Source organism: Salmo salar, chromosome 16, assembly GCF_965601325.2.
Source record: "Salmo salar chromosome 16, fSalSal1, whole genome shotgun sequence".
In the NCBI taxonomy this organism is placed as follows: Eukaryota; Metazoa; Chordata; class Actinopteri; order Salmoniformes; family Salmonidae; genus Salmo; species Salmo salar.
In genome coordinates, this window is record NC_138306.1 from 78,185,232 (window position 1) to 78,210,000 (window position 24,769).

Below are 24,769 nucleotides of genomic sequence, written 5' to 3' on the forward strand. Positions count from 1 at the left end.
TGACTGGGCGGGTCACTGTGTGGGAGGTGACTGGGCGGGTCACTGTGTGGGAGATGACTGGGCGGGTCACTGTGTGGGAGGTGACTGGGCGGGTCACTGTGTGGGAGGTGACTGGGCGGGTCACTGTGTGGGAGGTGACTGGGCGGGTCACTGTGTGGGAGGTGACTGTGTGGGAGGTGACTGGACGGGTCACTGTGTGGGAGGTGACTGGGCGGGTCACTGTATGGGAGGTGACTGGGCGGGTGACTGTGTGGGAGTTTATGGGGTGGGTGGGGAGGATTGCCAGTAGGGTCAAGCTCTGAGGATGATCTGCAACCTGCTAGTTGACTACTACACTAAGTTAATTGTTCTCTGAGGTGTAGCTTACTGTACGCTTAGCTGAATGGGGTGTTCAGTCTTACTATCTAGAACATTCTGAATCGACCATAATGGAACCCTTCCCCCTCTTCCCCCTGGCTCTGTTGGAATCAAGTTCCTCCAGATCCATACAGTTGGCTGACAGCCAGCTAGTGCCAGGCTCTCCTCTCCTTTCTCCTCTCCTCCTCCTCTCTCTCTCTCCTTTCTCCTCTCCTCCTCCTCTCTCTCTCCCTCCTCCTCCTCTCTCTCTCCCCATCTCCTCTCCTTCTCCTCTCCTTTTAAGAAAGTAAAAAGGACATGTGGAGGGACACCCTTTTTAGAGTATTGGTAGACATTATGAGTAACTCAGACTTATTGCTCAGCTGTTGTCTACTGCAGTACCATAGGTAGAAGCCTACTGTGGCTTTTGGAAGTGAACCTTTTAAAAATGTTATCTTCCAATTTAGTTTGAATCATTTCGGTAAAAACAAATGCACAATCAGAATAAACAGATTCAACAAAGCACAGTAGTCAAGGCGTGACCCTATACATGAGCAGTGAACTAAGGCCCATTGCCTATTCAGACATTATTCTAACAAAGGATGGCACAAGGCCTTACTCGCCACTGCATCCTTATCTATCTGAGGGAAGTAAAGCTCACGCAAACAGGTTATGCAATCCTACTTATTAGCCCATTGTGTGTGTTAAATTTCAGTAAACACAGTGACGTGCTCAGGCCGGGCATTTAAGCTCCAGTTGAAGGGGATGGGCGAGGCGTGGGTAATTTGAGCCGTCTCTGCTCATAATGATTCTCTCTGCATGGGAATAGTAATGCAGACAAGTGCAACTGGAATCACACGCGGCTCTTCATTCTGGCTCTGGGGTACTCATTAGAGCCAGGAAGGATTGGAATATTGTCAGAATGGCTGGGAACTGGTGGAGTGATCTGACTCGCGTTGGCTCAGCTAATTAAACATCAACTCCTAGCCTACGTTTTAATGCTTTGGATCGCATTGTGCTCATTAAAATGTAAGCATTTCTTAAAATGATTTGTTTGCAGTTTTTCTTCATTCATTCGTAGCTCTACATACAATACACTTGCTACACGTTAGGCTAACTACCATTTGTGTGTGTTTTATAGCCTCTAATGGGTTCTCTGAGCAACCATAACACTCAGTTCATTTGTTACTGATAGAACATACGAAGGCTAAGCTATCCCTGAATGAACATAACAAACCCTTCACCGTCTTTCCCCGTACTGTGCATGTGTGTGTCTTGGGCCCAGTCATTCAACAGTGTAGCCTACACCCGCGTCTACAGGTCTACGATCTGTTCTCCCTCCAGCCTCCACCTCAGCCATGATGATGTAACTGACTCTAGGCATGCTGGCAAGAATCTCCGTCTGCCCACACCTCCCGAGGCGCTTCTCAGAATTCTACATTCCACCTAACTTTCTCTTCTCTCGTTTCTTGTCCTCACTATTTCCCAGGAAGTGTGTGGTCAGCTCCTAACAGTGTGGACTCTGGGGAGTTTGGCCTGGCTGATTTATTCTTCCAGATTGGTTTGTTGACTGCTTTGAGAGCAGGGGACTCGGAGGTGATATTGAATTTGGTCTCTGCTTGTCTAAACGCTCCTGGGCCTCCAGTCTCTGACTCTGGTCATTTCCCAAAAAGTGCCCCGTTTATTTATTTCCTCCTAATTTCTTCCTTCCTTCCTCCTCTCTCTCTTTCCATCCCTATGTACTTTCACCTGCTTTCCTCTTTCCTTCGTTACTCCTCTCTCCTTTCCTACCTACATACTGTCCCCTCTTACATAACACAGTCTGATTCTGAAAGGGATGGTGTAGGTTAAAGAAACAAGATGGTTGGGTGCATTTAATTGGTAGTTCAGCTCTGACTACATGAGTGTTTGGGGGTCCCAAGTTCCTCCTCAGGCCCCCTACCCTACTGGAGTCTGGGAGAGAAGTGGAAATCTCTGCTCTGAGACTGGCTTAATGTCCTGGAGGTATTTTGGCCTGTGAATTTCAGATGTACTCCGTTACAGCAGGATGAATCCTAATTGCCCTCTATTAATATTCAAAAGGTTGTTCTCTTAAAGTAACCAGTAAATTAAACCAAGCAAATATGTAGGGCCGTGTGTTTTCTTCCACTGTATTACCTCAACAGACACTTAGCATTTTAGAAGCTTTTCGGTGCAATTAGTGTACACAGTTTTGGCATCCGGGGACGTGTTAAATGAACTCCGCCTCGTTTTTAACACCATCATTGGACTGTAATCGGACTCTGACACAAAAAGAGTAAGTATGAGTCACATTCTTAGCCTACCTCAATGGAAGGCAACGTTCCCTTACTCACTAGGGCAGTGGCGGTTCTAGACCATTTCAACTGGGGGGGCCAAGTGTAACCGATGTGAAATGGCTAGTTAGTTAGCGGTGGTGCGCGCCAATAGAGTTTCAATCAGTGACGTCACTCGCTCTGAGACCTGAAGTAGTTGTTCCCTTTGCGTTGCAAGGGGCCGTGGGTTTTGTGGCGCGATGGGTAACGATGTTTCGTGGGTGTCAGTTGTTGATGTGTGCAAGGGTCCCTGGTTCGAGCCCAGTTTGGGGCGAAGAGAGGGACAGAACCTACACTGTTAGACAAGCTCGGGACAGTTGTACTGTTAGAGGGGCCTGTTAAATTAGATGTTATTGTTGTCATATCGTTTTGCACGTGGTACGATACTGTTGTGTTCCGCCTAAAGCCGTCCCTCTAGAAAATGTGTGGGTTAAATTAGTGTTCCGCGTTGCCATTGTCTAATAATGCATCTAAAAAAAGAACGATAGCAAAAATGTCTTATTTAAAAATTATTTCATACTCCACATTTGGGGGGGCACAAGGGGGTCCAAAATTGTTGTCACAGCCCCCCCCCCCCCCCCCCCACCAGAACCGCTAGTGCACTAGGGGTGTGACAAATTGACAATTGTGCTTAAGGGTTAAACTGCCATTTAAACATCAGTGTTTTAAATCGGGTTTCCGTTAAAACGATAAGGGGAAAAAATCATACAAATTTCAAAATGCATTATAATGGTCCCAATTATGACCGCTAGGGCCGGGCAATGGCGTTAAATCTACCGCAGTCATATACCATTGAAAGCGCCTCGGCTACGGCATGTTTGTATGTAAGGGTACACTACAGCTTTTTAAATACCGACACGAAACCTCTGGAGATGGTTTCGAAGCGCCACTTAACGGGAATTGTATTTGTAAAGGATCTGTGCTTCTGAATGGGGCTAACATCCATCACTAGGCCACCAGAACTGTCAATCAAATAATATCGAGCTGCCTGCCTGCCTACCTACTGCCTGCGAACAGATCACTCCTAAATAAAGTACTTTAAAGTTCGTTAAATACCGAGACATTTAGTAGAAAGAAAACAAGACTGATTAGTTGCCGTACTTCTGAGAACAAACACTCGCATCTTTCATAGCGAGCTAGCGGGGGACGGAGAGAGATGGAAGGGGCACTGTATAGGCAGGTCAGCCACCAGGCAGACAGAGTCAGAACCGTCTACTAGGCCTATCTATCGGCAATCAAAAGCAGTATCTCGGAATAGAATGCTGTATTTTGCGATTTCTTGTAAAGCAGGGCCTATCAACAATGAATAGGCTAGGATATTCTACATGCAACAGACCGAAGAGAGAACACGCACTCGCATCATTAGCGAAGAGAAAGAATAGGCGTGCCAGTTGCACCGCGATTATAATTTTCTGGGAAATAAAACCTATTGTTATTCCGTTTAGGGATTTTTTTTTACGTTAATGATCCACATTTCGTTTAAACGTTCACACCCCTACTCACGACCTGTCTCGACTCTTGGCTTTCTTCGGCTACTAGGCTACCTCAGTTCCTTCTATCTCTCCCATTCTCTCTCGTCTCTCCCTCCGTTTCTCTAATGGCATTCTAGTTCCCATCCGAGGTAATGTGAGAAGGTGGTCAGGTGCTAACGGGTAATACTAACACTGCAGGGCATTGCTGAACGTGGGAGGGGTCCCATGTTGTGAGCACAGCTGTGCCTATGTCATCAAAGCGTGCCTACCCTCTCTCCTTTCTCACAGTTCTTCCCCGTGGAATGACACTCCTGCGTGTGATCGCTTGGCGCCTTCCAGGGGTGGGGGGTTTGGCGAGGTCAATTCCATTTGAACTCACTCAGTCTACGTTTGACAAATAGGGAGATTAATTGCAATTCGATTCACGAATTCAAATTGGGCAGCTAGTCAATCATCTTCTGTGAGGATATTTGAATTTTTGAGCTTATATAAGATGAAATTGACTTCAAACCCAACTGAGTTCACCTGGCTTTTGGCTCGTCACAGTGTCATGGAGATAATGGGAGTTTTATTAACATTTAGGCTGGGCAATACTTGTCCAGTCCAAAACTACATCCATCCCCTGGCCTCCATTCTATACCACTTCAGTGTTTGCAGACCTAGGTGTTAACTCTATGGTATAATGAAATCAAAACCCATATGAAGGCTAGGTGTAGCCCACACCTTATTGCTTACAACTACCCTATCCCTTCAGTCTGCATACACCATAGGAGGGCTTAGGGTGGAAGGGAACCAGTATTACACCTTAGGGAGAAGCTAGGGGGGAAGGAAACCAGTGTTACACCGTAGGGAGGAGCTAGGGGGGAAGGAAACCAGTGATACAGCGTAGGGAGGAGCTATGGTGGAAGGGAACCAGTGTTAGACCTTAGAAGGAGCTAGGGTGGAAGGGAACCAGTGTTACACCGTAGGGAGGAGCTAGGGGGGAATGGAACCAGTGTTACACCGTAGGGAGGAGCTAAGGGGGAATGGAACCAGTGTTACACCTTAGAAGGAGCTAGGGTGGAAGGGAACCAGTGTTACACCGTAGGGAGGAGCTAGGGGGGAATGGAACCAGTGTTACACCGTAGGGAGGAGCTAGGGTGGAAGGGAACCAGTGTTACACCGTAGGGAGGAGCTAGGGGGGAATGGAACCAGTGTTACACCGTAGGGAGGAGCTAGGGGGGAATGGAACCAGTGTTACACCGTAGGGAGGAGCTAGGGTGGAAGGGAACCAGTGTTACACCTTAGAAGGAGCTAGGGGGGAATGGAACCAGTGTTACACCGTAGGGAGGAGCTAGGGTGGAAGGGAACCAGTGTTACACCTTAGAAGGAGCTAGGGGGGAAGGGAACCAGTGTTACACCTTAGGGAGGAGCTAGGGGGGAATGGAACCAGTGTTACACCGTAGGGAGGAGCTAAGGGGGAATGGAACCAGTGTTACACCTTAGAAGGAGCTAGGGTGGAAGGGAACCAGTGTTACACCGTAGGGAGGAGCTAGGGGGGAATGGAACCAGTGTTACACCGTAGGGAGGAGCTAGGGTGGAAGGGAACCAGTGTTACACCGTAGGGAGGAGCTAGGGGGGAATGGAACCAGTGTTACACCGTAGGGAGGAGCTAGGGGGGAATGGAACCAGTGTTACACCGTAGGGAGGAGCTAGGGTGGAAGGGAACCAGTGTTACACCTTAGAAGGAGCTAGGGGGGAATGGAACCAGTGTTACACCGTAGGGAGGAGCTAGGGTGGAAGGGAACCAGTGTTACACCTTAGAAGGAGCTAGGGGGGAAGGGAACCAGTGTTACACCTTAGGGAGGAGCTAGGGGGGAATGGAACCAGTGTTACACCGTAGGGAGGAGCTAAGGGGGAATGGAACCAGTGTTACACCGTAGGGAGGAGCTAGGGGGGAATGGAACCAGTGTTACACCGTAGGGAGGAGCTAAGGGGGAATGGAACCAGTGTTACACCGTAGGGAGGAGCTAGGGGGGAATGGAACCAGTGTTACACTGTAGGGAGGAGCTAGGGGGGAATGGAACCAGTGTTACACTGTAGGGAGGAGCTAGGGGGGAATGGAACCAGTGTTACACCTTAGAAGGAGCTAGGGGGGAATGGAACCAGTGTTACACCGTAGGGAGGAGCTAAGGGGGAAGGGAACCAGTGTTACACCGTAGGGAGGAGCTAGGGTGGAAGGGAACCAGTGTTACACCTTAGAAGGAGCTAGGGGGGAATGGAACCAGTGTTACACCGTAGGGAGGAGCTAGGGTGGAAGGGAACCAGTGTTACACCTTAGAAGGAGCTAGGGGGGAAGGGAACCAGTGTTACACTGTAGGGAGGAGCTAGGGGGGAATGGAACCAGTGTTACACCGTAGGGAGGAGCTAGGGGGGAATGGAACCAGTGTTACACCTTAGAAGGAGCTAGGGGGGAAGGGAACCAGTGTTACACTGTAGGGAGGAGCTAGGGGGGAATGGAACCAGTGTTACACTGTAGGGAGGAGCTAAGGGGGAATGGAACCAGTGTTACACCGTAGGGAGGAGCTAAGGGGGAATGGAACCAGTGTTACACCGTAGGGAGGAGCTAAGGGGGAATGGAACCAGTGTTACACCGTAGGGAGGAGCTAAGGGGGAATGGAACCAGTGTTACACCGTAGGGAGGAGCTAGGGGGGAATGGAACCAGTGTTACACTGTAGGGAGGTGCTAGGGGGGCAGGGAACCAGTGTTACACTGTAGGGAGGAGCTAGGGTGGAAGGGAACCAGTGTTACACCTTAGAAGGAGCCAGGGGGGAAGGGAACCAGTGTTACACTGTAGGGAGGAGCTAAGGGGGAAGGGAACCAGTGTTACACCGTAGGGAGGAGCTAAGGGGGAATGGAACCAGTGTTACCCCTTTGGAAGGAGCTAAGGGGGAAGGAAACCAGTGTTACCCCTTTGGAAGGAGCTAAGGTGGAGGTGAACCAGTGGTTGTTTTTCGGCTTGCGCCTTTGTCTTAAGGAGATAAACGTCTGTCAGCCAAGGCTGTCTTTCAACCCCACCGGAGTGGGGGTTTAGGGAGTCTCGCACTGTTTTCACAGATCAAGTAATGTCTGGGGGATATTTTCTTTAGCATATGGGTCAGTCTTCACAGAGCCTCCACTCTTCCCCCCCACCCAGAGGCAGATAGCTGGGTTAATCATTATAGTAGGCCCACACATGGTGGCTGTAACCCCCTACCTATTGGTTAGTATTTATAGGATTTGGAATTGTAGGCCTATTCTATTGGATACTTTTATGAATTAGCCTTAACTCTGTTTTGATGAAGTTGAAATCCCTGCCACTGAGTTTTATGCATTGCTGTTTAGTGATGGCTCTTATTTCTCTCTCTCTGTGTGTGTGTGTGTGTGTGTGTGTGTGTGTGTGTGTGTGTGTGTGTGCTGACAGATGCCTTTCAGTCACGCGTCTCTTTCAGCATCAGTGCCACAGCCTTTAAGATTATACTGAGTGGAACAGTTGAGCACTGTGTGCATTGGGGACTTGAATGCGAGGGTGTGTGTGTGTGTGTGTAAATGTGTGTTTGGTCTAGGTTTATTTCCTCTACTACTGTTTTTCCTGTCTTTGTGTGTGTGTGTGTGTGTGTGTACGCCCTTGTGTGCCCCACAGTCCCTTTGGGATTTACAACCTTGCCCAGTACACTTCCTTGCCTTATCATATCCTCAACCCTAACCCACCACCCTGGTCCAAGGCCCCTGTCAGCAATGCTATTTCGCCCTGCCTCGAGGCCTCTGTAATGGGGCTTGTATTTTAGTCTTCACAGCTGTGCTCACCACGGCTCTGTAATTCCCCAGGCGGAGGAGAGGAGGCTAGGCTATGTCGCTAGCTGCTACATCTCCAGCATTAGGCTCCATCATATCCAGGGCTGTGGGTTATTGTTACTGCACTGTGATTACTGAAGGCCTACAGGGAAGAACAGAGAGAATGTAAAGGTGCCAGATATATCCAAGGATGAATTCCAAATCGACCCCTTCCCCCTATTCCCAAGGTGTGTGTGTGTGTGTGTGTGTGTGTGTGTGTGTGTGTGTGTGTGTGTGTGTGTGTGTGTGTGTGTGTGTGTGTGTGTGTGTGTGTGTGTGTGTGTGTGTGTGTGTGTGTGTGTGTGAGAGAGACGTGACTAACCCACTGTGTTTTCTGTCTTCCAGGGGTCCCTTCAGTGTGGTGAGGCGCTGTATCAACAGGGACACGGGGCAGCAGTTTGCAGTGAAGATCGTAGATGTGGCCAGTTTCACCTCCAGCCCTGGCCTCAGCACAGAGGGTAAGGAAGAGTCACACTCGTGCGCTGTGTGTGTGTGTGTGGGTAAAGCGCTGATGCATACTAACTTTCCATGCAGTATCCTGCCGTGTCATGCTGTTCTGTGTGTGTGTGTGTCACACTGTGGTGGCAGTGCCCAGGGTTTTGGCGTTCATGGTGTGCCATCTGTGATGCTCCGGTCAGAGCTGGGCCCAGGAGCCTAGGACAGGATCATAAGGAAATGGAAAGACAGAATTGTGTGTGAAAATATTGATAGCGTAATAAAGAGGGATTGTTGAGTAAACTGATATAGAGTCTGGAAGAACCTAGTAAACTGATATAGAGTCTGGCTCTGGAAGAACCTCGTAAACTGATATAGAGTCTGGCTCTGGAAGAACCTCGTAAACTGATATAGAGTCTGGCTCTGGAAGAACCTCGTAAACTGATATAGACTCTGGCTCTGGAAGAACCTAGTAAACTGATATAGACTCTGGCTCTGGAAGAACCTAGTAAACTGATATAGACTCTGGCTCTGGAAGAACCTAGTAAACTGATATAGACTCTGGCTCTGGAAGAACCTAGTAAACTGATATAGACTCTGGCTCTGGAAGAACCTAGTAAACTGATATAGAGTCTGGGAGAACCTAGTAAACTGATATAGAGTCTGGGAGAACCTAGTAAACTGATATAGAGTCTGGGAGAACCTAGTAAACTGATATAGAGTCTGGGAGAACCTAGTAAACTGATATAGAGTCTGGGAGAACCTAGTAAACTGATATAGAGTCTGGGAGAACCTAGTAAACTGATATAGAGTCTGGGAGAACCTAGTAAACTGATATAGAGTCTGGAAGAACCTAGTAAACTGATATAGACTCTGAGTCTGGAAGAACCTAGTAAACTGATATAGACTCTGAGTCTGGAAGAACCTAGTAAACTGATATAGACTCTGGCTCTGGAAGAACCTAGTAAACTGATATAGACTCTGGCTCTGGAAGAACCTAGTAAACTGATATAGACTCTGGCTCTGGAAGAACCTAGTAAACTGATATAGACTCTGGCTCTGGAAGAACCTAGTAAACTGATATAGACTCTGGCTCTGGAAGAACCTAGTAAACTGATATAGACTCTGGCTCTGGAAGAACCTAGTAAACTGATATAGAGTCTGGAAGAACCTAGTAAACTGATATAGACTCTGGCTCTGGAAGAACCTAGTAAACTGATATAGACTCTGGCTCTGGAAGAACCTAGTAAACTGATATAGAGTCTGGCTCTGGAAGAACCTAGTAAACTGATAGAGAGTCTGGCTCTGGAAGAACCTAGTAAACTGATATAGACTCTGGCTCTGGAAGAACCTAGTAAACTGATAGAGGGAAAGAATACCTGCTAATCAGAGAGTGAGAAGAGAGGGGGAGAAAGAGAGAGTTAGAAGTAGAGCAACAAAGAGGGAGAAGAAGAGAGAGGGAGAGGACCTCCACTGTGTTTGAATGCTGAGAGGTTGATTTCTAGCTGTACAGTTGGGCTGGATGGAACTCGTAAATGTCACTTTCATTTAAAACCCCACAGCGCTGGCAGAAAAGACAGTTGGACCCCCGATGAAACGAACCTCTCCCTCCCCTCCCGCTGTAGTTTTACAGAAACTCACAGAAACCAGTCGTGTTAATTGTGTGCAGTGACATTTTGAGTTAGCAAGCAGACTGGGCTTCGTTGAACAATGATGAGTGCGTATAGAGAGCACATCTCTCCTGCTGTGCTGACCACTAATCCATATTGTTAGACTATACCCCCCCTCAGTTACTACCAGGCATCATCATCTGTTCTGTTTTCCTCTCTGACTCGTACTCTTGGTCTTCTGTGTATGAGAGACAGAGGGAGAGACGGAGATCGAGGAATGCAGAGAGAGAGACTCAACACAGAGATCGTGAGAGAATAAGGACTCTGTCTCTGGGTCTTACGTCGTGAGTTAGGCCCGTCACAACACCGCACGCACGTTTGTAGTCTCTGCAGACTAGTAGACTGGAGGGGAGTATGTAAATGAGGTCTGTATAGGGTGATGTGAACTGCAGAACAGAGGAGAACAACAGTGCAGTGTGTCTGACTGGGTGCAGTGTGTCTGACTGGGTCCAACTCCAGACGACGCCTCCAGTACCACATGAGCTCCCACAGCTTCATTTTCCCTCCCAACGCTTTTTCAACTATTTTGCCCCTATTCGGTGTGTGTGTGTGTACTGTGTTCTTCGCTCTTTGCGGCTTCCTTGTGTGTGTGCTTCCCGCGCTGCAGTCAAGCCTCTCCCTGCCTGCACACACGCTCCCCTCCATGTTAATCTCCTTTGATGTTTATGTGGTTGGGGTAGAGAGGGAACGAAAAAACGAACACGCGCCGGAGGTGTTTCTTCTTCTCTTAACCTCCCTCCTGCGCTCCGACTGGAGTCTGCCAACTGGGTCAGCGCGGTGGAGAGGTCAGGAGAAAGAGAGGGAGGGGACACGCCTATAAGCTGTGGGGCAAGATGAGGAGGAGGAGAGGAAGAGTGTGTTGAAAAGGGGAAACGAGGACAAACGGATGCGTCTCAATACTGAAAAAAATGGTTTCCATCTCTTATCTCTCCTGTTTCCTCCACAGATCTGAAGAGAGAGGCCAGTATCTGTCACATGCTGAAGCACCCTCACATCGTAGAGCTACTAGAAACCTACAGCTCAGATGGCATGCTCTACATGGTCTTTGAGTTGTAAGTTGGTTGTGTTTTGGCCATTTTGTTTCTTGAATGGTCACCTATTGACTTTCTATTCTAGAATGGACTAAATTCTAGAATTTCTGTTCTAGATTTTACTTGGTATTTTAGAATGGTCCCTCCCTATTGACTCTCTTTACTAACGGTGTAATCCAAATTCAATAAAGTTTTGTTTTATGTGATTTCTACCTCTCTGACATAGTATGGATACAGCTGACCTGTGTTTTGAGACTGTGAAGAGGGCGGATGCTGGTTTTGTCTACAGTGAAGCTGTAGCCAGGTAAAAACCCCACTCTTATGTTCCCTTATTTCCTCTCTGCCTCTCTAGTATGGACGGAGCTGACTTGTGTTTTGAAATTGTGATGCGGGCTGATGTGGACTTTGTCTACATTGAAGCCGTAGCCAGTTACTCACATGTCACACTGACATTTTCAACGAAGGCCTCATTTGAAGTGGCCTTGTATTCAGTGGTAGGACGATGAGAACCTTGGGGACTCTACATGCCTGTAAGGAAGTGCTTTTAGAAGGAGCTCTCTAAGAAGTAGTGGTGTTGCTAATTCCCTCACTCTCCCCCTTCCACTTCATTCTCTCTCTATCTCCCCCTTTCTCTTCATTCTCACTCTCCCCCTTCCACTTCATTCTCTCTCTCCCCCTTTCTCTTCATTCTCTCTCCCCCTTCCACTTCATTCTCTCTCTCCCCCTTTCTCTTCATTCTCTCTCCCCCTTCCACTTCATTCTCTCTCTCCCCCTTGCTCTTCATTCTCTCTCTCCCCCTTTCTCTTCATTCTCTCTCTTTCTCCCCTTTCTCTTCATTATCTCTCTCTCCCTTTCTCTTCATTCTCTCTCTCCCCCTTTCTCTTCATTCTCTCTCCCCCTTTCTCTTCATTCTCTCTCCCCCTTTCTCTTCATTCTCTCTCTCCCCCTTTCTCTTCATTCTCTCTCTCCCCCTTTCTCTTCATTCTCTCTCTCCCCCTTTCTCTTCATTCTCTCTCTCCCCCTTTCTCTTCATTCTCTCTCTCCCCCTTTCTCTTCATTCTCTCTCTCCCCCTTTCTCTTCATTCTCTCTCTCCCCTTTTTTTCTCCATTCTTGTCTTTTAGTCACTACATGAGACAGATCTTGGAGGCGCTGCGGTATTGCCATGACAACAACGTGATTCACCGTGATGTGAAGGTAAGCTCCCCTACCCCAGATCTCCAGTCCCACGTCCCCCTTATCTAAAAAGCACTGTTGTTAATGGCATCTATTGATTTCAAACAGAATGAAGTAACCATTGGTGATCCACCATCTGTCTCCTCGTATTGAGTGTATGTTGACTAACCCAACGATAACTGACCCATCAGCTCAGCCCATTGGGTTGTAGTAGTAGATGGCTAACTAGTAATGAAGGTGAGTTAAGCTGGGGCTGGATTAGTGTTTTAGTGGAAGGGAAAACCCTGCTGAAACCCTGTTTGACAGGCCAGACAGCACAGCTTCAGTGATTACTATAGGATTACCTCTCTAACATACAGTAGGCCACAATGCCAGACCAGATGGGGCGAGCCCTGCCCACAAACAGACACATTTGGTGACTCCCAGAGGGGATAAGGGGAGCTTTTGCGTGTGTGTTAATACCAATGTCAGTAAGTCAGTCTGTTTGTGTGTTTACACAAAGTTACACCTTCCCCCTGTGTTGAGTGCATGTGGTGTTTAATGAAAGATGTGTTTTTGTTTGTTGTTGTGTGTGTATTTTTCTGTTTGAATACTTGGGATTTGGGTTGTAAGAAGTGTGTGTCTGTGTCTCTGTCTGTCACGTGCCTGTGTGTGCCTGTGTGTGTGTCTGTCCCATGGTGCCGGTGTGTAGTAGACTGCTGTAGTGGTAGTACCTAATACCACCAGTAGAGGGGACTGTGTGTGTCTGTCCCATGGTGCCTGTATGTAGTAGACTGCTGTAGTGGTATTACCTAATACCACCAGTAGAGGGGACTGTGTAATGCTTATCAGCCATTCAGTTTTCACACCAAGGCGACATGTATACGATTTAAGCTCACATATATATATTTATTTGCTTTGTACAGTGTTGTATCAGATATGATTGTGTCACATGCTATTGACAATATTAGTTAACAGACAAACATAGGCATTTACACTACTGTTCAAAAGTTTGGGGTCACTTAGAAATGTCCTTGTTTTTTAAATAAAAGCAAATTTTTTGTTCATTAAAATGACATCAAATTGATCAGAAATACAGTGTAGACATTGTTAATGTTGTAAATGACTATTGTAGCTGGAAATGGCTGATTTAATGGAATATCTACGTAGGCGTTCAGAGGCCCATTATCAGCAACCATCACTTCTGTGTTCCAATGGCACGTTGTGTTAGCCAATCCAAGTTGATCATTTTGAAAGGCTAATTGATCATTTAGAAAACTCTTTTGCAATTATGTTAGCACAGCTGAAAACTGTTGTGCTGATTTTAAAGAAGCAATAAAACTGGCCTTCTTTAGACTAGTTGAGTATCTGGAGCATCAGCATTTGTTGGTTTGATTACAGGCTCAAAATGGCCAGAAACAAAGGACTTTCTTCTGAAACTCGTCAGTCTATTCTTGTTCTGAGAAATGAAGGCTATTGCATGCGAGAAATTGCCAAGAAACTGAAGATCTCGTACAACGCTGTGAACTACTCCCTTCACAGAACAGCACAAACTGGCGTTAACCAGAATAGAAAGAGGAGTGGGAGGCCCCGGTGCACGTCTGAGCAAGAGGACAAGTCCTCAACTGGCAGCTTCATTAAATAGTACCCACAAAACACCAGTCTCAACGTCAACAGTGAAGAGGCGACTCCAGGATGCTGGCCTTCTAGGCAGAGTTCCTCTGTCCAGTGTCTGTGTTCTTTTGCCCATCTTAATCTTTTTTTTTATTGGCCAATCTGAGATATGGCTTTTTCTTTGCAACTCTGCCTAGAAGGCCAGCATCCCAGAGTCACCTCTTCACTGTTGACGTTGAGACTGGTGTTTTGCGTTGAGACTGGTGTTTTACTGATAATGGGCCTCTGTACGCCTATGTAGATATTCCATAAAAAATCTGCTGTTTCCAGCTACAATAGTCATTTACAACACTAACAATGTCTACACTGTATTTCTGATCAATTTGATGTTATTTTAATGGACAAAAAAAAGTGTTTTTCTTTCAAAAACAAGGACATTTCTAAGTGACCCCAAACTTTTTAACGGTAGTGTATATCACTTTGATTCAGGACATCTGGTCAGCTCCATTCTTGGTAACTGAGTCTAGTTCAAGGCGTTGGCCCTTGTCAGATGCATCAGTTGTTGAGTACATGGTATACATTATAATGTAAATAGAGCTAAAGTCCATGAAGTTTAACAATGAAGTCTGTAAAGTCACTGCTTTGCCACTATGGCTGCGCCAGGGCGGAGGGTGGGGCTAATCAGACAGAGGCTGGTCCTGGGCTCGTGGGAGGGGTTAATGACGGTGTTGGGGGAGGTGACGGATAGAGAGGTCCGTCTGAACTCTGATACCGAGCTGTTGGAGGTCCCGTCGTTAAGGATGTGGAGCCGCTTGCCGAGGCTCTGTCCGAGGGCTTTCACGGCGGCCTTACGCACCGAGCCCGACAACAGGAAGTACATCACAGGGTCCAGGACGGTGTTGAAGGCAGAGAACAACAACATGACCTCATTGGTCCTGTCCACCAGGCGCAAGTAGTCGCAGGATGGGGATTGGCTGAGCTGGGAGAGGACATAGAATGGGCGGAAGGCGTGGTAGGGCCCGAAGCAGACGGTGAACAGGAAGAGCACGAAGAAGGACTTCCTGGCGGTGCTACCATAGCGGTGCGCGTTGGGGAGGTCCGGTTTGTCCCTGGACACCTTGAGGAGGCGCATGGCTATCTTCCCATAGGACACCACCAGCAGGCAGAACACCCCCCAGAACAGCAGTACCAGAGCCATGTTGAAGTAAGCCTTCCCCTTCGCCCCACGCCGCTGCTTATACTGGAAACACTTCCCACGTTCCTCGTTTCCCTCCGACATGGCGATCATGGGCACGGCCGCCGCCAGGGACAGCCCCCAGAGCGCCCCGCAGGCCACCCAGCTCCATCCCCCGCCTCTCAGCCTCCTGGCCAGGCCCCGCTCCGCCCCGCCGCGTCCCTTCAGCTTCACATACCTATCCAGACTGATGAACCCCAACAGAGTGATACTAATATACATGTTCATGTAGAACAGGTTGCCCACCACTTTACAGACCAGGGGGCCGAGGATCCAGCGGTTGCCATTAGCATGGTAGAGGACTCTGAAGGGAAGGCAGGCCAGGAGCACCAGGTCAGCTATGGCCACGTTGATGAGGAACACCCGGACAGAGTTCCTCCTGGAGTGGAGGAAGACGAAGACCCACAGGGCCAGGAGATTACCTACCAGACCCAGGAGGAAGAAGAGGGAGTAGAAGAAGACCAGGGGGAGGCTCAGGGCACCGTCATCTAGATTACAGAGGGTCTGGTTTGGAGAGGAGGAGGAGGAGGAGGTAAAGAGGGGATAGGTGGCATTAGAGAGGGTGAAGGAAGAGGTGGACCAGGGTAAAGAGGTGTTGGGGGAGGAGGTGGAAAGGGGGGAGAAGGAAAGAGAGGTCATTGTGTTGAAGCTGGGGTGTTTTTAGGACCAGCAGATCTTCAGTGCTGTGGGAGATAGAGGGGTGGAGAGATGTTTTTTATTGATAAGGATCAAAAAACGGAGAGAGATGTCAATGCATTAAAAAAAGGAGTGGGCTGTTAACAGGAAAGGACTTTGGCGGTTTGCATTGAAAAAACACTGTAAAAGCACTCAAAGAACTAATCTATTTTTAAATGTCACCACTTTTACCACTACTTTTTTACAATGTTGTATTTAAAGTAACTCCCCTGTAGCAGGAAATGAAGTAATGAAAAACCAACCACTACTTTAAGTGCAATTATTGTATTGTACCTACGACCTATTTTGGATTCACCACCTAGTAAAGAACATGGTCTGCCTTGTGGTTTTCACAGATTCCCACACACAGGTTCAATGATGTTTTTATTAAGACAGGATCTCACTCACCATCCAGATTCCCTCCATGTCAGAGACTCTGCAGCTGTAGTTTCACTGTCCACTGTCCAGAATGTGTGTGTTGTTACATATCCTTTAACAGCCCCTGGTCCTACTGTCCCTTGGTTGTCAGGTTCAGTGGGGTAGTGTTGGGACTCTGGTTCCTCTCCTACACACCTTTTTTCTTTCTTTGTCTCTTTTGCTCAAAAGTATGAGTCTGTTACACTGAGCTCTCCTCCCTTCTCTCACTCCCTCGCTCTCTTTCCTCCTCTCTCTTCCTCTTTCTCTGTGTGCCTTGAGATGGTCTCTCACGCCTCCCCCAACCACTCCCTTGTCAGCTGTTAGCAGCCGTCAGAACCCTCAGACCTCATCCTCCCCCCAGTGTGAAGTGAAGTGAAGTGCAGAGTAGAGCAGGAAACCAGCGCTGTGAGACCACATACCCTGACTGTCACGTACTCCGGTGCTGCGCTCTGCTCTGCTCCTCATCCTCCACCTCTTCTTCTCTCTATGTCCTCCTCTCCTCTCTTCCTCCTTTCTCTGGTGTTCTCTCTATCTGTCCAGTGTCGTCGCCCTCCTTTCTTCTCTCCTCTTCCCTATCAGTTGTAGTGTTTCTGCAGTAAAGCAGGTAGCCATCTGCCTTTGTCCCGTCTAGGAACCCTTTAGGTCCAGCACTACCAAGGTTTTACTACAGTAGGATGGTACAAAATTGATCACTTTTTTATGAAGCTTGAACCCAACCCCTCCATCTCTCGCTCTCTCTCTCTCTCTCTCTCTCGCTCTCTCTGTGTCCCTGTCTTGTAGCCTCACTGTGTCCTGTTGGCCTCTAAGGAGAACTCAGCTCCTGTCAAGCTGGGGGGGTTTGGAGTGGCCATACAACTAGGAGAATCAGGCCTGGTGGCAGGAGGTACTCTATATTCACTCTGGGACTGTATTTGTCATCTCTCTCTCTCTCTCTCTCTCTCTCTCTCTCTCTCTCTCTCTCTCTCTCTCTCTCTCTCTCTCTCTCTCTCTCTCTATACTCTCTCTATATCTCTCTCCCTCTCCCTCTCTCTCTATACCCCCTCTCTCTCTCTCTCTCTCTCTCTCTCTCTCTATCTCTCGTATCTGTGTGTAAACCCACACTCTAACCCCCGTTCCTCCCCAGGTCGAGTAGGCACGCCCCACTTCATGGCCCCAGAGGTGGTGAAGAGGGAGCCGTATGGTAAGCCTGTAGACGTGTGGGGCTGTGGAGTCATCCTGTTCATCCTGCTGTCTGGCTGCCTGCCCTTCTACGGTACCAAGGAACGCCTGTTTGAGGCTATCATTAAGGGGAAATATAAGGTAGTAGTTGATTTTCCAAAACTGCCCTCTCACACACACACACACACACCACACTACAAAGCAAAGAAATGGGTGGGTGTGAAACCCGCAGCAGTGGGTCATTGCACGTGGTTCACAACCACAAGCTACGGCTTGGAAAGTTGCCTCAGCTGCATTTCCATCAAGGCCTTATTGAGGCCCATACAGAGCGTTCAGAATGTACCATGTACAACGGTCCTCATTCTGTCATCTGGGCCTGGTGGGGGTACATGGCAACCTTCCTTCTATATCTATAGCTAGGTTAAAAAGCTCCAGGTATGTATTGTGTCCAAGGTGGTAAATGTATCTGGCATACCCTCGGTTGCTGCAGCCCTACATCCATCTGAGAGCGTGTGTGTGTGTGACCCTCCTCTCTAGATGAACCCACGCCAGTGGAGCCACATCTCAGAGAGCGCCAAGGACCTGGTGCGTCGCATGCTGATGCTGGACCCCGCAGAGAGGATCACTGTCTACGAAGCTCTCAACCACCCCTGGCTTAAGGTGGGAACAAACATGCAGACACACTGATACACACACACATTCACATGCACGCACACACACTAAAAGCCCTGTCTGCAAGATGCTGAATATACAGACACACACTTAACCCCAACTGTAACACATGATTATAACTAGATGTGAAACTAACACTGGGTTAGTTGTTGTTTCCTCATAACTTCCTTCCTGTCAGGAGACAGAGCCCTGCATCGGCTACTTTCACAACCCAGACAGTCCAGTTTACTGAGCGGAAACTGTTGTAGTGTTTTGTCTTTATTAGTGTGGTATTCACCTGTCTGTGAGGGACAGGTATTCACCTGTCTGTGAGGGACAGGTATTCACCTGTCTGTGAGGGACAGGTATTCACCTGTCTGTGAGGGACAGGTATTCACCTGTCTGTGGGGGACAGGTATTCACCTGTCTGTGGGGGACAGGTATTCACCTGTCTGTGGGGGACAGGTATTCACCTGTCTGTGGGGGACAGGTATTCACCTGTCTGTGGGGGACAGGTATTCACCTGTCTGTGAGGGACAGGTATTCACCTGTCTGTGAGGGACAGGTATTCACCTGTCTGTGAGGGACAGGTATTCACCTGTCTGTGAGGGACAGGTATTCACCTGTCTGTGAGGGACAGGTATTCACCTGTCTGTGGGGGACAGGTATTCACCTGTCTGTGAGGGACAGGTATTCACCTGTCTGTGAGGGACAGGTATTCACCTGTCTGTGAGGGACAGGTATTCACCTGTCTGTGAGGGACAGGTATTCACCTGTCTGTGGGGGACAGGTATTCACCTGTCTGTGGGGGACAGGTATTCACCTGTCTGTGGGGGACAGGTATTCACCTGTCTGTGGGGGACAGGTATTCACCTGTCTGTGGGGGACAGGTATTCACCTGTCTGTGAGGGACAGGTATTCACCTGTCTGTGAGGGACAGGTATTCACCTGTCTGTGGGGGACAAGTATTCACCTGTCTGTGGGGGACAGGTATTCACCTGTCTGTGGGGGACAGGTATTCACCTGTCTGTGTGTTCTCCCTCCAGGAGAGGGACAGGTATGCCTACAAGATCCACCTGCCAGAGACGGTGGAGCAGCTGAGGAAGTTTAATGCAAGGAGGAAGCTCAAGGTACACACACACACACACACACACACCATTGATGTTCTTCAATCAATCAATCAGTCAATACATTCTTGTTCTTTGTGTTGTGTCCTAGGGGGCAGTGTTGGCTGCTGTCTCCAGCCACAAGTTTAACTCCTTCTACGGAGACCCACCAGAGGAGATGCCTGACTTCTCTGAAGACCCCACCTCCTCAGGTAAGACCCGCCCCTCTCCTCCTGTTGCCGTTCCCACGTCAACACCCAAGCCGAGCTGTGTCAGGGGAACGGATGTCATGGCAACAATCGCTTACGTGGTTTGTGTTGCTAGCTCGTTGTCCCACGGGCGTCCTGAAGCACAACCCTGACGATGCTGCACATTTTTGACTTCTCATAGTTTTCTACAACTATAGCCAACTTCTGCCATAACAGAAAAGGATTCTCGTCATGTAAGAACGAAAATGATGATTTGACTTATCTATCACTGTTGTAAGCGCCTCAGCGTTATCTCATTTCCTGGTAATCAGATGACAGATAGTCAGTAGCTAACCACACAGCCAATCCAGTGTTCAGATCAGAACAGCAGTGGAACATTCAGGCCCCGGTCTCTGCGCTAGCCTCGGCCTTCTTATAAATCCCCCTGATCGCTGGAAAAAGGAAACAGAAGTGCCCAGGCTAGCGTTGCCCAATGCCCTCACTTCCCTGTCTCTGTCTCGGGGACGCACTGTCACTCCCTATGGATGTTATGAATGGGGGAACAAAGGGTCTATCTACGACCTGCTGCCCTCTCCTGCTCTGAATACTATGTTTGTCAGATGTTCTCAGACCTATAAAAAGGGCTCTGATGTTGTGATAAGTGCGTGTCCCACGCGATCTGTTTTGTAGGTCTCGTTAGAGGCCTTTTATAATAGTCTCCGTTTGAAATGGTCTGGAGAAACAGAGCCTCTCCTTCCCATGCGTTTGGGATTAAGGCGTGTCGCTGGATCTACTCAACAGATGGTGTGACGTGACCACTTTCCAGGATGAAAACATCTGACAGACGTTGGGAGAAATTGGAGCGGTACGGAGTCCAGCCCAGTGGGTCATAGAAAAATCATTACAGACAGTCTGGTCTTCCTCTTGAGAGACCAGACAGCCTCATTGCATCACTCTGCGTTTTGTGACTATTTCTGCTCTTGTTTCAAACAAGAAAATGCTTCGGGATGGAATTCACTTTCCTGTTGGGTGTGGCTGTGTGTGTTGGGAGAGGAGGGGGAGAGCAGTGTACGAGTAAATGACCTATTTTCCTCCAAATGGCATCTTTGAGACTTTAGCCAGATATCCACAGCTCCAGCCTCTGCTTTTTGCTTACTCTCTCTCTCTCTCTCTCTCTCTCTCTCTCTCCTGTTTTGCTCTCTGTCTGTCTTGTCTTTCATCCTTCCTGGCATCCTCTTTTCTCTACAAAATCCCTCTCTTTCTCTTGTCTTCTGAATCTTTCCCCTCTCTATTGTCTTCTCTGTGGTGGTGTTGCAATGCGGCGCTCTCTGTAGGACTGCTAGCCGCTGAAAGTAGGTATCCCCAGGTAGCTTCCTGGTGTGACATCATGACATCATCACCATCTATTAAACTACCCCCCCCCCCTCCCCCGTAGCACCCTTGATGACTCGCATCCCAATACTCTAAAACAGCTTCCTTACCTATTTGGGGGATGAAACAGTATCTGACTCGGTGTCAGTTGATGGGGGTGAATTGAACTCTCAGCTGAGGTGGACAGAAAGCCAATCAGAAGTATTGGGAAGTAGACTCTGTGTGCATTGTGATGTCACTCACCACCGACAGCTAATGAGGTGGACGTGTGCCTGCACGGCTTCCATTTGATCCAGTCACAACCGTTGTCAGTGGCGCGTGCAATCTGGACCTGTCATGGCCTTGGAGGACAAACTGAAAGTGTTCAGTCTTCAAACCTCTTTCTATGTGTGCACTGTTTTTCTATGTTATACAAACAGCATGGCAACTAACTTTAGTCTTCCATACAATATCTAGATCCCGCCTTCACTAACCTGAACTAACCAATCACATGACCTGACCTCCATCCCATTATCTCCATCCCATGTGATATGGTTTATTCCTTCCTTCCTGTCTAATCTGTCATATTGATGATGGGATGTACCTCTGTTCTGTTCTGTCCTGTTCTGCCGTCTCTGTTGCTTTCGCTGCATGTAGCAGGTACTCTAGCCTGACACCTTCTGTTTCTAGCTGTGTGTGCAGTGTCTCTGTGTGGTGTGTGTCTCTGTGTGGTGTGTGTCTCTGTGTGGTGTGTGTCTCTGTGTGGTGTGTGTCTCTGTGTGGTGTGTGTCTCTGTGTGGTGTGTGTCTCTGTGTGGTGTGTGTCTCTGTGTGGTGTGTGTCTCTGTGTGGTGTGTGTCTCTGTGTGGTGTGTGTCTCTGTGTGGTGTGTGTCTCTGTGTGGTGTGTGTCTCTGTGTGGTGTGTGTCTCTGTGTGGTGTGTGTGGTGTCTCTGTGTGTGTGTGTGCGGTGTCTCTGTGTGTGTGTGTGCGGTGTCTCTGTGTGTGTGTGTGTGCGGTGTCTCTGTGTGTGTGTGTGCGGTGTCTCTGTGTGCGGTGTCTCTGTGTGCGGTGTCTCTGTGTGCGGTGTCTCTGTGTGTGTGTGTGTGTGTGTGTGTGTGCGCGTGCGTGCGGTGTGTCTGTGTTAGAGGTCGACCCGATTCATCGGAATGGGCGATTAATTAGGGCCGATTTCAAGTTTTCATAACAATCGGTAATCGGTATTTTTGGCCACCGATTTGCCTATTTAAAAAAAATATATATATATTTTTTTTACACCTTTATTTAACTAGGCAAGTCAGATTAAGAACACATTCTTATTTTCAATGATGGCCTAGGAACGGGGGTTAACTGCCTTGTTCAGGGGGGATTCGGGGATTCGTTTTTGCAACCTTCCGGTTACTAGTCCAACGCTCTAACCACCTGCCTTACATTGCACTCCACGGAGGCCTGCATGGCAGGCTGACTACCTGTTACGCGAGGGCAGCAAGAAGCCAAGGTAAGTTGCTAGCTAGCATTAAACTTATCTTATAAAAAACTATCAATCTTAACATAATCACTAGTTAACTACACATGGTTGATGATATTGCTAGTTTATCTAACGTGTCCTGCGTTGCATATAATCGATGCGGTGCCTGTTAATTTCTCATTGAATCACAGCCTACTTCGACAAACGGGTGTTGATTTAACAAGCGCATTTGCGAAAAAGCACTGTCGTTGCACCAATGTACCTAACCATAAACATCAATGCCTTTCTTTAAAATCAATAAACAAGTATATATTTTTAAACCTGCATATTTAGTTTATATTGCCTGCTAACATGAAATTGTGTCACATCTCTAGCGTTCATTGCACACAGAGTCAGGGTATATGCAACATTTTGGGTCGCCTGGCTCGTTGCAAACTAATTTGCCAGAATTTTACGTAATTATGACATAACATTGAAGGTTGTGCAATGTAACAGGAATATTTAGACTTAGGATGCCACCCGTTAGATAAAATACAAAACGGTTCCGTATTTCACTGACAGGAAAAACGTATTGTTTTCGAGATTATAGTTTCCGGATTCAACCATATTAATGACCTAAGGCTCATATTTCCGTGTGTTATTATGTTATAATTAAGTCTATGATTTGATAGAGCAGTCTGACTGAGCGATGGTAGGCAGCAGCAGGCTCGTAAGCATTCATTCAAAATAGCACTTTCGTGCGTTTTGCCAGCAGCCCTTCGCAATGCATTGCGCTGTTTATGACTTCAAGCCTATCAACTCCCAAGATTAGGCTGGTGTAACCCATGTGAAATGGCTAGCTAGTTAGCCGGGTGCGCGCCAATAGCGTTTCAAACGTCACTCGCTCTGAGACTTGGAGTGGTTGTTCCCCTTGCTCTGCATGGGTAACGCTGCTTCGAGGGTGGCTGTTGTCGATGTGTTCCTGGTTCAAGCCCAGGTAGGAGCGAGTAGAGGGACGGAAGCTATACTGTTACACTGGCAATACTAAAGTGCCTATAAGAACATCCAATAGTCAAAGGTATATGAAATACAAATCGTATGGAGAGAAATAGTCCTATAATTCCTATAATAACTACAACCTAAAACTTCTTACCTGGGAATATTGAAGACTCATGTTAAAAGGAACCACCAGCTTTCATATGTTCCCATGTTCTGAGCAAGGCACTTAAACGTTAGCTTTCTTACATGGCACATATTGCATTTTTACTTTCTTCTCCAACACTTTGTTTTTGCATTATTTAAACCAAATTGAACATGTTTCATTATTTATTTGAGGCTAAATTGATTTTATTGATGTATTATATTAAGTTAAAATAAGTGTTCATTCAGTATTGTTGTAATTGTCATTATTACAAATAAATACATGGGGGGGGAATCGGCCGATTAATCGGTATCGGCTTTTTTGGTCCTCCAATAATCGGTATCGGCGGTGAAAAATCATAATCGGTTGACCTCTACTCTGTGTGTGTGTGTGTGCTCGTGCGCGGTGTCTCTGTGTGTGTGCGGTGTCTTGTGTGTGCGCGTGCGCGGTGTCTCTGTGTGTGTGTATGTGGTGTCTCTGTGTGTGCGGTGTCGTGTGTGTGCGTGCGTGCGCGGTGTCTCTGTGTGCGCGGTGTCTCTGTGTGCGCGGTGTCTCTGTGTGCGCGGTGTGTGTAAATGTGTTTGTCCTTGTGTGTTAAATCTAAATGTTTGTGTTTTTACAGTCCTGGCTACTTATAGTGTGTGTGTGTGTGTGTGTTGTGTGTGTGTGTGTGTGTGTGTGTGTGTGTGTGTGTGTGTGTGTGTGTGTGTGTGTGTGTGTGTGTGTGTGTGTGTGTGTGTGTGTGTGTGTGTGTGTGTGTGTAGGGGCAGTATCCCAGGTGCTGGACAGCCTGGAGGAGATCCATGCTCTGACCGACTGCAGTGAGAAAGATCTGGACTTCTTACACAGCGTGTTCCAGGACCAAAACCTACACACACTGCTGGACGTGAGTGGGCTACACACACATGCAGGTTCATGTCGAGTCCACTAGGTGGCACTTTGACACAAGTAAAGAGCTCTGCATGCTCAGACACACCACATTATTCATTAGGAAAATCCTTTGGAAATGAAAATTCATTTTATTTCTAAAGCAACATTTAATACAAAAGCTGATATGTGAGGAGGGATATGTAAAGGATGAGTGAATAATAAGACTGTCTCCCCCTGGTGTTGCAGCTCTATGACCAGATCAACACCAGGTCGTCTCCTCAGATCAGAAACCCTCCTAGTGATGGAGTACAGAGAGCCAAAGAGGTGAGTGGCCTGGTCACCACATCAAGGTGGGACACCTCTTCTCTTCTGGGACTAGCGCTTGTCAAATACTTTATCTTGTTCTTTTGGTTTGTTAATGTTTTGCATTAAGTGTTGATGCTCTTATGATACTGTAATTGTACTTCCTCGCCCTCCTCTTATCTTGTAGGTACTGGAGACAGTCTCCTGTTACCCTGACAACATGGAGGCCAAGGAACTCCGGAGGATCCTCACACAGCCACACTTCATGGTGGGCCCTCTCTGTGTGTGTGTGTGTGTGTGTGTGTGTGTGTGTGTGTGTGTGTGTGTGTGTGTGT

At 47.8% G+C, this 24,769-nt stretch overlaps 2 protein-coding genes across 21 annotated transcripts in view; one reads left to right on the forward strand and one right to left on the reverse strand.

The window, feature by feature from the left end:
* Positions 1–24,769, forward strand: part of LOC106574738 (peripheral plasma membrane protein CASK) — a 42,996-nt gene that overhangs the window by 6,850 nt on the left and 11,377 nt on the right. For 9 of the 19 annotated variants that reach the window (XM_082962990.1, XM_082962996.1, XM_082963001.1 and 6 more), the window contains exons 2-14: positions 8,340–8,452; positions 11,046–11,151; positions 11,351–11,434; positions 12,253–12,325; positions 17,004–17,106; positions 17,347–17,525; positions 17,919–18,041; positions 19,079–19,162; positions 19,251–19,350; positions 20,661–20,678; positions 24,026–24,147; positions 24,378–24,455; positions 24,622–24,702. In XM_082962990.1, coding sequence (XP_082819116.1) covers positions 8,340–8,452; positions 11,046–11,151; positions 11,351–11,434; positions 12,253–12,325; positions 17,004–17,106; positions 17,347–17,525; positions 17,919–18,041; positions 19,079–19,162; positions 19,251–19,350; positions 20,661–20,678; positions 24,026–24,147; positions 24,378–24,455; positions 24,622–24,702 — 1,264 coding nt within the window. The remainder of the gene's footprint in view (positions 1–8,339; positions 8,453–11,045; positions 11,152–11,350; positions 11,435–12,252; positions 12,326–17,003; positions 17,107–17,346; positions 17,526–17,918; positions 18,042–19,078; positions 19,163–19,250; positions 19,351–20,660; positions 20,679–24,025; positions 24,148–24,377; positions 24,456–24,621; positions 24,703–24,769) is intronic. The other 10 variants (XM_082962998.1, XM_082962989.1, XM_082963002.1 and 7 more) reach the window with 6 other exon arrangements.
* LOC106574739 (putative G-protein coupled receptor 34) lies at positions 13,172–16,954 on the reverse strand. 2 transcript variants are annotated; one of them, XM_014150761.3, is made up of 2 exons: positions 16,215–16,954; positions 13,172–15,635 (listed from the first exon to the last, which is right to left on the reverse strand). In XM_014150761.3, the coding sequence occupies exons 1-2, from the start codon at positions 16,230–16,232 to the stop codon at positions 14,532–14,534; spliced, it is 1,122 nt and encodes a 373-aa protein (XP_014006236.3). In that variant the 5' UTR covers positions 16,233–16,954; the 3' UTR covers positions 13,172–14,531. The 2 variants fall into 2 exon arrangements, with proteins under 2 accessions (XP_014006236.3, XP_082819132.1); XM_082963006.1 differs by having other exon boundaries at positions 13,172–15,814; positions 16,215–16,951.

What these genes read in the sequence shown, in the direction of transcription:
- LOC106574739 (XM_082963006.1), bottom strand. Translation starts at nt 15,770, where the DNA reads ATGACCTCTCTTTCCTTCTCCCCCCTTTCCACCTCCTCCCCCAACACC.